The sequence below is a fragment of the Neoarius graeffei genome, chromosome 7, assembly GCF_027579695.1.
Source record: "Neoarius graeffei isolate fNeoGra1 chromosome 7, fNeoGra1.pri, whole genome shotgun sequence".
NCBI classification, from domain to species: Eukaryota; Metazoa; Chordata; class Actinopteri; order Siluriformes; family Ariidae; genus Neoarius; species Neoarius graeffei.
Genome location: NC_083575.1, coordinates 1,016,389 through 1,030,422, shown reverse-complemented (window position 1 = coordinate 1,030,422; position 14,034 = coordinate 1,016,389). Strand labels below are relative to the sequence as shown.

General features: G+C 43.8%; 1 protein-coding gene across 1 annotated transcript; it reads left to right on the top strand.

Annotated features, from left to right (window-relative positions):
• Nucleotides 1–859: 859 nt before the first annotated feature.
• mrpl2 (mitochondrial ribosomal protein L2) lies at nt 860–13,826 on the top strand. Its single transcript, XM_060925056.1, has 7 exons — nt 860–939; nt 2,707–2,798; nt 2,991–3,171; nt 7,636–7,780; nt 8,079–8,305; nt 8,386–8,459; nt 13,532–13,826. The coding sequence occupies exons 2-7, from the start codon at nt 2,730–2,732 to the stop codon at nt 13,742–13,744; spliced, it is 909 nt and encodes a 302-aa protein (XP_060781039.1). The 5' UTR covers nt 860–939; nt 2,707–2,729; the 3' UTR covers nt 13,745–13,826.
• The last annotated feature ends 208 nt before the right edge of the window (nt 13,827–14,034 follow it).

Here is a 14,034-nt window from a genome sequence, read left to right as displayed (position 1 = left end):
ACAAATTTAAAGCCATTGCTGCAACTGAAGGAGGGCCAGTCCAGTCCATTAGGCCTTTATGTCCCACAAGATGGACTGTACGCTCACCTGCTATTCGTGCTGTTCTCAGGCAATATGGGATAGTACTGGAGGCACTAGATCAGATGACTGCAACTGGGCCTTATGCTTGCCTTAGATGTGATCAGTGAATTAGAAACACTAAATGCATCTCTGCAAAAAAACACCCAGACAGTGGAGGGCATGCTCTCTGCGGTCTCCCTTGTCCGAGACAGTTTGAAATTAAAACGAAACACAGAACACTTTGAGGCTATCTTTAAGGAGGCAGAGGACATGGGTGACAGTCTGCCTCTACAGCCCACTGCTCTGCCCCGCACACATAGAGATACCCTGTGATGACCTGGCGACTTGTCCAGGGTGAACCCCGCCTTTCGCCCGTAGTCAGCTGGGATAGGATCCAGCTCGCCTGCGACCCTGTAGAACAGGATAAAGCGGCTACAGATAATGAGATGAGATGATCGTACAGAATCCGTCCGTACATACAACGAACGTGGCCCACCACCGGGAACCCGATCAGAAGTGCAAGGCAACGTGTCTCAGGAACACCTGATCACCGCACAACGAGATTTTGTTTATTTACATGAGAGATGGTGTTTAATCCAGCACTTATTTTTAATTTGCTTTTAAAAAAATAACGTGGGATTATTTACGAACAAACCGTCAGTTAGGTGGTGTGTGTGTGTGTGTGTGTGTGATTTGGCTGTATGCGGTGTGTAAGAATTTCTTTTATCATGAATTGCGAATATTAAACTGCAGTGTGGACGTTAACCGCTAGATGGCACTCACTCACTGCAAGCGGCCATCTACGACGTCATCACAGCGCGACGCTTCCCACAGATGCGCTGCTGACGGGCGCCGTGTGCCGAGGGTTTGCGGATCAGGGTGAGGAGCTCCTCTCTTCTCTTCTGTTTAAATTAAATGCGATTAAATTTAGTTATGTGCGTTAAAAGAGATTTTAAATCCTGTGGCTGAATGAGGAGAAGTTAAGCGAAGTAATGTGCCATTTGTAATATCAGTCGCTTAAAGAGTGAAATAATTCGGTGTTTTATGAAACATCACTAAACGCACGTTTTAAAGATTGATCTGTTTATTGTCTCAGGTTTATGCTCAAATACAACACAGTTCTGTAATTCAATGACTGATGTATATTCAGTTTAATGGAATGCACTTCCGGGTCCAGGGGCACTTCATTAATGTCACAGTGGAATAGTTTGAGATCGAACCACATGTACATCAGAGTTACAGAGTGACCCAGGAGTGGAGTTTCACTGCTGTCCCGTCCCAATCCCACAAAACCACTCCAGCATTACAGAGCCATTTCCTTCATCCAAAGCTGATTTCACTAAAGGGCACAAAACCATCAGCACCACACTCAGTGCGTTTACATGCACATCCAAATCGAGCTGCTGTCGGTAATCGAGCTAAGGGTCCCAGCAGGGTGCCAGAGAAATCCAATCCTACATGCACACAAGGAAATCGAGCTATTGTGTGAGGTACATTGTGCACCCGAGCCACAGGTGGCGCTACACGCCCCATCGTGTTGGTACACTTCCGGTTGTCGTCATGAAGAAGAGCTATTCAAGAGTATAAACAAAGTTATCAGTTCCGTGTTCACAAGAAGAACGAGAAGTTCGTTCTCCTTGTTCCTCCTGACCTCTTCTGCTGCTCGCTACTACTACTGTTGTCATGCCGACCGAGGCTGTTGTGTTTCCCGCTTGTGGTCTCGTCACTCGTCACTTCCGGAAGGGAAGTAAGTAGCTCGACTACGTAGCTCGATAGGGTTACATGTACTAAGTAGCTCGGCTACAATCGCATAATCTAGGTCGCGTAGCTCGAGTACGAGAAATCCAGTTCGGTTCGATTTCAGCTGAGCTAAGGTGTTTACATGGCATTTAGAACTTCGATTTCAGTCGAGCTACGGCAGAAATTAGATTTTCTCTATGTGCATGTAAACGCACTGAGTGAGCAGGGCTCCCTGTGCCGTCTGTAACGAGGACCAGCTGCTCCGTCCTGGTTTCTGGCTCTTTTGGAGGGCAGGAGTCCGTCACTTACTGTAGAAAATACAATTCATGAATTTCACTGTCACCTGCTTTCCAGGTGTGATTCTGAAGGACCCTCAGCCCGGGTCAGGGGTGTTTTTCGTAACGACTTTACACGTCTCGCAGACAGCATGCAGAGATTTGACATGATCACACTCAACTCTGAAGAACTTCTCTGTCAGTGTGATGGATGGCTCTTTGTCCTTTCCTCAGTGTAGCAGCGCTGTCTTCCCCCAGTCTCACTCGCCCTCGTGTCCTCAGTCCAATCACATCGTACACGGGTCAGGTGACTGCCAGCGACCGGAGCAGACAGGAGAGAAGAGAAGCGGATGCAAAACACATGAGCGTTATGTTCAGAATGGGGAAAAAATGGTGTTTATTCATATTAGAACTGTGTTTATCTATAAAACAGGACAAGTTGTTGTGATTCTCGTCCCAGTCACGTGATAAATCATGAAACTGAACCCCATCCCACAGGAATCCTGGAAAAGCTGATGTTATTATTTTATTTCTGGAGAAGTGTGTGTTACTTTACACCGGTCCAGACTGAGTGTGTCATGGTTACGGAGTGAAGACTTTGTATGGGGTCTGTGTGTTTTTGTTTCTGCAGCAAGTTGAGGTTCTCGGGGTGAAATGTCAGTGGTGTCTCTGTGTCGTGCTCTCGGAGCGTTCTCTCTCAGCTCCAGGGTTCTTTCAGCTCCGGTTAGTACTGTTTCTCTCTGTCTCTCTCTCTCTCTGTCTGTCTCTCTCTGTCTGTCTGTCACAATTATAACTTTATTTTTTTGTTTTAGATAAATAATTACATGTAATTTAATTTGAGTCACAAACGTTGCGTCTAACTTCATATTCATGTTTATAAATGTTTATTTTGTGTGTCTGGTTTGTCTCCCATAGTTGTGCACTCCTCCTGCTGTGGGAGGTGCAGTGGGCATGGCCACACTTCTGAGGCCACACGCTGTTCGCTTTTTCACCACCACCATGCCCCGCCCACAGAACAGGACACTGTGGAAACAGACGGATAAATACACGGTCCGGCCAATCGGAATGAAGAAGACTGGAGGGAGGGACTACACAGGTACACCTGTCTCATTCTTTCACCTGTCTGTCAAGTCAAATTTATTTGTATCGCGCTTTTAACAATAAACATTGTCGCAAAGCAGCTTTACAGAATTTGAACGACTTAAAACATGAGCTAATTTTATCCCTAATCTATCCCCCTGTCTGTCTCTCCTGTGTGTGTGTGTGACGAGACAGTAAGACTGATACACACTCAGTCTGAGTGCACGACTTTTGATCAAAAAGCTAACACGGGTCTGCTCCTGATCTGCCCTGGGTAGTGCACTTGATTAGGGAGCAGGGAGTGAACGTTAGAGTGATACTGACACGAACAGGTCTCCTCAGTGTCATTTTATAGATTTTAAAACAAACTTTTAATTTTGGATGTAATCACAAGGTATGGAGATGAAAACTCAACAAAATAAAACATTTAAACTTCCCGTCACAAAGCGATGCCTGGAATTCCCTTCCCTTCTGCCGAGAATGGCCCAAACCGGAAATCACATAGATCGGGGAACCCCTGCCTGGAAGATGCGCTGACAGAACATGTTTTCATGATAGAATGTGAGCTGTGTCTGAAATCACTCATTCATTCACTGCTCCCTACTCACTATCTAGGGAATTCTATATAGAAGACTGTATAGTGGGCTCATTGGACATGCAGTTAGGTTGACGTGGGGCGGCCTTGGGCTGAGGTGCCCTTGAATGAGGTACCGAACCCCTGACTGCTCCCCGGGCGCTCTGGTGTGGCTGCCCACTGCTCTGGGTGTGTGTGTGTGTGTGTGTGTTCACTGCTTCAGATGGGTTAAATGCAGAGGATGAATTTCACTGTGCTTGAAGTGTGCATGTGACCAATAAAGGTTTCTTCTTCTTAAAAAAAATGTAAAAACATTTTTGGACACTAGTCCATCACGCCGTTATTTACGTCATTACTGTCGCACAATTAAAACATGCCAGATCAGTCGGCTGGTGGGTTTCAAAATAATAAACACATGCATGTGTTTTTGTGATAAATCCATATTATACTGAGTGTATTTCCCACATTAATCAATACACAGTACTTTGTGTCTGCTGCAGCTTCCAGTTCTTTTACAACCCTGATTCCAAAAAAGTTAGGACAAAGTACAAATTGTAAATAAAAACGGAATGCAATAATTTACAAATCTCAAAAACTGATATTGTATTCACAATAGAACACAGACAACATATCAAATGTCGAAAGTGAGACATTTTGAAATTTCATGCCAAATATTGGCTCATTTGAAATTTCATGACAGCAACACATCTCAAAAAAGTTGGGACAGGGGCAATAAGAGGCTGGAAAAGTTAAAGGTACAAAAAAGGAACAGCTGGAGGACCAAATTGCAACTCATTAGGTCAATTGGCAATAGGTCATTAACATGACTGGGTATAAAAAGAGCATCTTGGAGTGGCAGCGGCTCTCAGAAGTAAAGATGGGAAGAGGATCACCAATCCCCCTAATTCTGCGCCGACAAATAGTGGAGCAATATCAGAAAGGAGTTCGACAGTGTAAAATTGCAAAGAGTTTGAGCATATCATCATCTACAGTGCATAATATCATCAAAAGAGTCAGAGAATCTGGAAGAATCTCTGTGCGTAAGGGTCATGGCCGGAAAACCATACTGGGTGCCCGTGATCTTCGGGCCCTTAGACGGCACTGCATCACATACAGGCATGCTTCTGTATTGGAAATCACAAAATGGGCTCAGGAATATTTCCAGAGAACATTATCTGTGAGCACAATTCACCGTGCCATCCGCCGTTGCCAGCTAAAACTCTATAGTTCAAAGAAGAAGCCGTATCTAAACATGATCCAGAAGCGCAGACGTCTTCTCTGGGCCAAGGCTCATTTAAAATGGACTGTGGCAAAGTGGAAAACTGTTCTGTGGTCAGACGAATCAAAATTTGAAGTTCTTTATGGAAATCAGGGACGCCGTGTCATTCGGACTAAAGAGGAGAAGGACGACCCAAGTTGTTATCAGCGCTCAGTTCAGAAGCCTGCATCTCTGATGGTATGGGGTTGCATTAGTGTGTGTGGCATGGGCAGCTTACACATCTGGAAAGACACCATCAATGCTGAAAGGTATATCCAGGTTCTAGAGCAACATATGCTCCCATCCAGACGACGTCTCTTTCAGGGAAGACCTTGCATTTTCCAACATGACAATGCCAAACCACATACTGCATCAATTACAGCATCATGGCTGCGTAGAAGAAGGGTCCGGGTACTGAACTGGCCAGCCTGCAGTCCAGATCTTTCACCCATAGAAAACATTTGGCGCATCATAAAACGGAAGATACGACAAAAAAGACCCAAGACAGTTGAGCAACTAGAATCCTACATTAGACAAGAATGGGTTAACATTCCTATCCCTAAACTTGAGCAACTTGTCTCCTCAGTCCCCAGACGTTTACAGACTGTTGTAAAGAGAAAAGGGGATGTCTCACAGTGGGAAACATGGCCTTGTCCCAACTTTTTTGAGATGTGTTGTTGTCATGAAATTTAAAATCACCTAATTTTTCTCTTTAAATGATACATTTTCTCAGTTTAAACATTTGATATGTCATCTATGTTCTATTCTGAATAAAATATGGAATTTTGAAACTTCCACATCATTGCATTCCGTTTTTATTTACAATTTGTACTTTGTCCCAACTTTTTTGGAATCAGGGTTGTAAATCAAGGCTGAATACTTTTCTTCTTTGCTGCTTCCTATGAGTGCACTATATAGGGTGTAATAATTCTAACGATACATGCAGACAGCACTACAAAACGGCGAACTCCCCTATAGAGTCCACTTTATAGTGAGTGATTTTGGACACAGCGCATATCTTGTATGATGGGGGTGAAGACGAGTTAGTTGGAGGAGAGGAAGAATGTAGGACTCGGGATGGAGCCTTACTGGTTTGAGCCGTATCAGGACCGTCACACTGACCACCACAGTGAGGTGAGTGAGTGCCGCTCAGATCTCAGCAAGCTGACGAGTGGACACGGTGGAGGGACGAGTGGAACAGACCACCTGCTTTTGTTTACATTAATAATTACCAATACCAGCTGTTGTCTTTTTTACTGACGTAATCGTTAGTATAATAGTAATTCCTGTCAATAAGTTATAACTCAGGCCAAGATAAAATTGTTTTTGTTCCAATTCGGCGACTGCCTACCGAACAGTGACCACCTGAAAGCACAGAGTGGCACAGAGAGATGTCGCTTGGTGTGTCAGGTGGGCGAAGTATTCTGTCAGGAACGGGTGGGAGACGGACTTAAGTGCAGAAGATAGTTTATTATTAAGAAAAGTGAAAACAGGCAAACAATCCGAATCAGTGAGCATAAACCGACGAACAGTGAAACGGGCAATAGGTCGAGTGAGGCACAAACGGACAATCAAAGGCTAGGCAGGAAATAAACACGAGAAACAGGAAATCAAGGATCGGAAACCAAGATAAGCAAATAGGAACTAAAGCTCAGTAATGTGTTAGCAACGCAGTACTTCACAGTCTGCAAGTGTTTTCCAGGTCCTTATATAGGTGCACTGATTGCGCCTTAATCCTGTGCAGGTGAGTCATTGAGGGCGCGCACACGAGAGTCAGCCTCATTCATGCACCACGGCGGGCAGGTGTGACGTAATGGAGACAAGTGTAGTGGAAAGTCGTCACTAGATTGCAGCCAGTGTACCAGAACAGTGCTAGTTTAGATCTACTCTACTTATTTTACTACTTGAAGGCTAAAATAAAATATTTTCCCAGCTACCTAAGAGTACCCACTCACTGTTCAAGCCTGGGTTTGTTTTCAAGCATTTTCAACACTCGGGAGTAATGGAGTGTGTGTACAGTAGAGTGCATCATCTGTCTGCCAGATTGCTTTATTTTCACGGAGTCATGGAGAAGAGTGAAATTATTTAGGTGTCAGTATTAATTTAAAACCTTTTCATTATTGTAAAGTACCACAAAGGAGCACTGCATTAATACCATAACATTTCTAAATAAACTGCCATGTTAATAAGTGACTGGGCGTGTCTCTCTTCCTTTGTACTGATGGAAAATGATGTTTCAAAGTCCTGGGTCAGACGCTGTGCACACACGTCCAGTTTCTGGAGATTCCCCGATCTCCGTCACAACAAGGCGCTGCAGTTCCCATCTGCTCCATCGTGCCACTTTGGTGTTTTTCACTTTATTATCAAAGGCTTATTATTCACAATCACATTGTGGGTGAAAATGATCATAACTACCTGTATTTTCATGGAGTCATAGGAAAGAGTGAATTTATTTAGGTGTCTTACTTTAAATTATCTTCCTGACTGCAGTATAGTGCACTACAGAGGGCATAGGGAGCTTTAGAAGTGAACTCGTGAGGTAGCTGAATCCTGACTGGCTGTGTGTTGGAATGTTGTGTACTAGAATGCTGGAGTGTTAGTGCACTCAGAAGTGTAGACTTTATTGTTTTCCACTGTGTGGCCTGTAGGGAAGATCCGTAGGCGGGGCATTGGAGGGGGCCACAAACAGAGGTACAGAATGATCGACTTCCACCGCCTGCGCTTTGAACCAGGGAAAGAGAAGGGCACTCAGACCGAGGAGAGAGTGATCGAAGTGCGCTATGATCCCTGCAGGTATGTATACACAAAAAAAGCTGGGATGGGGCATGTTTACTGCTGTGTTGCATTTTTTTTCTTTACCAACACCCAGGAAATATTTGTGAACTAAGACACAAATTGTTGAAGTTTTGAAAGTGAAATTCTGCCCCATTCTTGCTCGATATATGACTTCAGTTACTCAACACTGTGGGGTCTCTGTTGGTGTATTTTGTGCTTCATAACCCACCACACATTTTCAATGGGAGGCAGGCAGGCCAGTTTAGCACCCATACTCTTTCGCTACAAAGCCACACTGTTGTTTTTTTCCCCTCAGGTCAGGTGACATTGCTCTGGTAGCGGGGGGAAACCATAAGCGTTGGATCATCGCCACAGAAAACATGCAGGCTGGTGACCTGATTAAAAGCTCATCTGTGATTGGCCGGATGGCTGTGTTGGCCAATGAGGGTGATGCCCACCCACTGGGCGCACTTCCTGTCGGAACTCTGATCAACAACCTGGAGCTCCAACCAGGGAAAGGAGCGCAGTACATCCGCGCAGCAGGTGAGTGTGTGCGACTCTTGCTAAACTGTGAGGGTGGGTTGGTGGTGTGTGTGCGACTCAAACTTTGTGTGTGTGTGTAGGGACGTGCGGTGTTCTCCTGCGTAAAGTAAATGGAACTGCTATCGTTCAGTTGCCTTCCAAACAGCAGATCCAGGTAAGACCGGCCCACAGAGTCACATGACAATTCTGTGCACTGATCCCCCTCTTTCCTCCAGTGTGGGTTAGGTGTTCATTCTGAGCTGGTACTGGTGCCGGTTTGGACCGGATTAAACTTGTGAACCGTGTGAGACCTGGTTTGTTTTCCACGTTTGAGAGCAGCCACAGAGCCACGTTATTACATCACTGTGTGTGTCTGTACACGCCTCTGCATTCCCAGCAGCGCGGGCACCAAACACAACTACGCTCACCGACTCTCGGATTCATCAGACTAAATGCCACACTCGCAGGTTTTTTATTTATTTATTTTTTTTAAATAGCAGTCACAGTGTTTTTAGTTGGTTGTGATAATACCGCCCCCAACCCCTGACGTAATCAGTTCTTGGTTCTAGAACAATAGTGTGTTGGTGCTGTTCTGGAACCAGTTTTCCTGACTGAGAGCCAGTTCTTTGGTCGTTGATGGGTGAAGAACCAGCTCTGAACTGGCCCTCGAACTGGCTTGGTGGTCCCAAATTATCCAGTGGAGCAGAGAGTCCCAAAGCTCTGATCAACTCTGAGCTGAAGGATTTCCCCAAATAATTTTATTTCATAAACAGAGCAAGTCTGTGTGAATACTCAGCAATACAGCGGTAATTAATAATCCCCACCCCACCACCAATTTATAAAGTAACGAACGTCAGAATTAAAGTAAATAGTGAATTGTTCAGCTTGTATCCTGGCTGTTTACAGCTGCAATATTTCACATTATTATACAGTGGTGCTTGAAAGTTTGTGAACTCTTTAGAATTTTCTATATTTCTGCATAAATATGACCTAAAACATCATCAGATTTTCACACAAGTCCTAAAAGTAGATAAAGAGAACCCAGTTAAACAAATGAGACAAAAATATTATACTTGGTCATTTATTTATTGAGGAAAATGATCCAATATTACATATCTGTGAGTGGCAAAAGTATGTGAACCTTTGCTTTCAGTATCTGGTGTGACCCCCTTGTGCGGCAATAACTGCAACTAAACGTTTGCGGTAACTGTTGATCAGTCCTGCACACCGGCTTGGAGGAATTTTAGCCCGTTCCTCCATACAGAACAGCTTCAACTCTGGGATGTTGGTGGGTTTCCTCACATGAACTGCTCGCTTCAGGTCCTTCCACAACATTTCCATTGGATTAAGGTCAGGACTTTGACTTGGCCATTCCAGAACATTAACTTTATTCTTCTTTAACCATTCTGTGGTAGAACAACTTGTGTGCTTAGGGTCATTGTCTTGCTGCATGACCCACCTTCTCTTGAGATTCAGTTCATGGACAGATGTCCTGACATTTTCCTTTAGAATTCGCTGGTATAATTCAGAATTCATTGTTCCATCAATGATGGCAAGCCGTCCTGGCCCAGATGCAGCAAAACAGGCCCAAACCATGATACTACCACCACCATGTTTCACAGATGGGATAAGGTTCTTATGCTGGAATGCAGTGTTTTCCTTTCTCCAAACATAACGCTTCTCATTTAAACCAAAAAGTTCTATTTTTGTCTCATCTGTCCACAAAACATTTTTCCAATAGCCTTCTGGCTTGTCCACATGATCTTTAGCAAACTGCAGACGAGCAACAATGTTCTTTTTGGAGAGCAGGGGCTTTCTCCTTGCAACCCTGCCATGCACACCATTGTTGTTCAGTGTTCTCCTGATGGTGGACTCATGAACATTAATGTTGGCCAATGTGAGAGAGGCCTTCAGTTGCTTAGAAGTTACCCTGGGGTCCTTTGTGACCTCGCGGACTATTACACGCCTTGCTCTTGGAGTGATCTTTGTTGGTCGACCACTCCTGGGGAGGGTAACAATGGCCTTGAATTTCCTCCATTTGTACACAATCTGTCTGACTGTGGATTGGTGGAGTCCAAACTCTTTAGAGATGGTTTTGTAACCTTTTCCAGCCTGATGAGCATCAACAACGCTTTTTCTGAGGTCCTCAGAAATCTCCTTTGTTCATGCCATGATACACTTCCGCAAACATGTGTTGTGAAGCTCAGACTTTGATAGATCCCTGTTCTTTAAATAAAACAGGGTGCCCACTCACACCTGATTGTCATCCCATTGATTGAAAACACCTGACTCTAATTTCACCTTCAAATTAACTGCTAATCCTAGAGGTTCACATACTTTTGCCACTCACAGATATGTAATATTGGATCATTTTCCTCAATAAATAAATGACCAAGTATAATATTTTTGTCTCATTTGTTTAACTGGGTTCTCTTTATCTACTTTTAGGACTTGTGTGAAAATCTGATGATGTTTTAGGTCATATTTATGCAGAAATATAGAAAATTCTAAAGGGTTCACAAACTTTCAAGCACCACTGTATATACAGGACACTTTTTTTGATGGAATAAAAACGTGTTCTGTTCCCTTCTAGTGGGTTTCATTCATTTGGTATGATAGCATGCAATATTGTTAGCATATTGCTTATCCTACATGTATTACATCACTCTACCCGACGGAGAACGAGTGTTGAATATGGTTTACGATATTGCATAGTTGTCAAGACAACATGACGTCACACGTCGGAACTGATATGAATATCCAATGAGGGAGTTTTCTGCTGTGCATGAGGCAGAACCATTTCTTTGTTCAGCGATGCTTGCAGTAAACTGTCGCAGTTGTTCCAGCGAATATGTGTGTGAGATATAATAATTAATAATAATATTATTGACCTGGCTTTTTTGTGGTCTATCAGATACAGTGGGGCAAAAAAGTATTTATTCAGCCACCAATTGTGCAAGTTCTCCCACTTAAAAAGATGAGAGAGGCCTGTAATTTTCATCATAGGTACACTTCAACTATGAGAGACAGAATGGGGGGGAAGAATCCAGGAAATCACATTGTAGCATTTTTAATGAATTAATTGGTAAATTCCTCGGTAAAATAAGTATTTGGTCACCTACAAACAAGCAAGATTTCTGGCTCTCACAGACCTGTAACAACTTCTTTAAGAGGCTCCTCTGTCCTCCGCTCGTTACCTGTATTAATGGCACCTGTTTGAACTCGTTATCAGTATGAAAGACACCTGTCCACAACCTCAAACAGTCACACTCCAAACTCCACTATGGCCAAGACCAAAGAGCTGTCAAAGGACACCAGAAACAAAATTGTAGACCTGCACCAGGCTGGGAAGACTGAATCTGCAATAGGTAAGCAGCTTGGTGTGAAGAAATCAACTGTGGGAGCAATTATTAGAAAATGGAAGACATACAAGACCACTGATGATCTCCCTCGATCTGGGGCTCCACGCAAGATCTCACCCCGTGGGGTCAAAATGATCACAAGAACGGTGAGCAAAAATCCCAGAACCACACGGGGGGACCTAGTGAATGACCTGCAGAGAGCTGGGACCAAAGTAACAAAGGCTACCATCAGTAACACACTACGCCGCCAGGGACTCAAATCCTGCAGTGCCAGACGTGTCCCCCTGCTTAAGCCAGTACATGTCCAGGCCCGTCTGAAGTTTGCTAGAGAGCATTTGGATGATCCAGAAGAGGATTGGGAGAATGTCATATGGTCAGATGAAACCAAAATAGAACTTTTTGGTAAAAACTCAACTTGTCGTGTTTGGAGGAGAAAGAATGCTGAGTTGCATCCAAAGAACACCATACCTACTGTGAAGCATGGGGGTGGAAACATCATGCTTTGGGGCTGTTTTTCTGCAAAGGGACCAGGACGACTGATCCGTGTAAAGGAAAGAATGAATGGGGCCATGTATCGTGAGATTTTGAGTGAAAACCTCCTTCCATCAGCAAGGGCATTGAAGATGAAACGTGGCTGGGTCTTTCAGCATGACAATGATCCCAAACACACTGCCCGGGCAACGAAGGAGTGGCTTCATAAGAAGCATTTCAAGGTCCTGGAGTGGCCTAGCCAGTCTCCAGATCTCAACCCCATAGAAAATCTTTAGAGGGAGTTGAAAGTCCGTGTTGCCCAGTGACAGCCCCAAAACATCACTGCTCGAGAGGAGATCTGCATGGAGGAATGGGCCAAAATACCAGCAACAGTGTGTGAAAACCTTGTGAAGACTTACAGAAAACGTTTGACCTCTGTCATTGCCAACAAAGGGTATATAACAAAGTATTGAGATGAACTTTTGTTATTGACCAAATACTTATTTTCCACCATAATTTGCAAATAAATTCTTTAAAAATCAGACAATGTGATTTTCTGGATTTTTTTTTCTCATTCTGTCTCTCATAGTTGAAGTGTACTTAGGATGAAAATTACAGGCCTCTCTCATCTTTTTAAGTGGGAGAACTTGCACAATTGGTGACTGACTAAATACTTTTTTGCCCCACTGTATATGCCACTCGTCTTGGACTCGTTCAGTATCATGCTCGCTGAATGGAATACATCTGATAGACCATGAGAAAAAGCCAGCTGATATTATTTAAAGATCCAATCGGAGATGCTTGTAAAGGAAACACAGAAGATATCATTTGAGTGTTGAATCAGACCGACGTTTCCACATCTTTCAGTATGCACTTGTTGATGTTCATGGTCCATTCACCGCTTTCCTTTTCCCACCTGATCGCTGCCCCTCCTGTTTAACTCTTTCCCTGCCAGTGGTGAGGTCTTAGATAAGTTCCAGATATTCGTCAGATAGATGGATAGATAAATAAATAAATAAATAAATAAATAGGTAGACAAATAAATAATTAAGGGACAACACGGGATTTAACTCCCATGGCTTTGCTCTTAGTTCTGATTGCTTTTTTTAATTGTAGGTATTTTATCAATATTTTTGGTTATTTCAAATTTAATTATACAATTGAAAAATTTAAAAACCTTTTATTTGTTTTTATTTATTGATTGTAAATGATTTCTCGTGGCCCACTCGCAGCACCTTCACGCTGCAGGTGGGCCACAGCGCCCCCCTGTGTTTTCATAGTTCAGTTACACCGTGTGAATGCAGCACGCTTCAGCATTTTTACACCCACACACCACAGGGTACAGCTGCCCCCCCAATAAATTACGTTTTCTCTCTCTCTCTCTCTCTCTCTCTCTCTCTCTCTCTCTCTGCAGGTGTGTGAGACGTGTGTGGCGACGGTGGGCCGTGTTTCAAATGTAGACCATAATAAGCGTGTGATAGGGAAGGCAGGGAGAAACCGCTGGTTTGGGATCAGACCCTCGAGTGGACTGTGGAAGAGGAAGGGTGGCTGGGCAGGGCGTAAGATCAGGCCCCTCCCTGCACTGAAGAGCTACGTTAACCTGCCATCTGTCTCTGTCCAGCCGTAGTGTGTGTGTGTGTGTGTGTGTGTGTGTGTGTGAGAGAGGTTAATAAACAGTGGTGTTGTGAGAATAAATACATCTGTACTGAGGTTAGTTTAATCCTGTCAGTGTTACACACACACTTACTGATTATAACGCTGACATCGTCTGTGCAGAAACTGTCACGATAAAAACCCCTCAAAACTTTTAGATGATGGTGATGAAGACTTAATTTCTACACGTCTGCTCTCGAATTGAATTGAGTTCAAGTCTCAGACGTACAGTGGAGCTCCTGGAGGCCTTCACACACCAACACC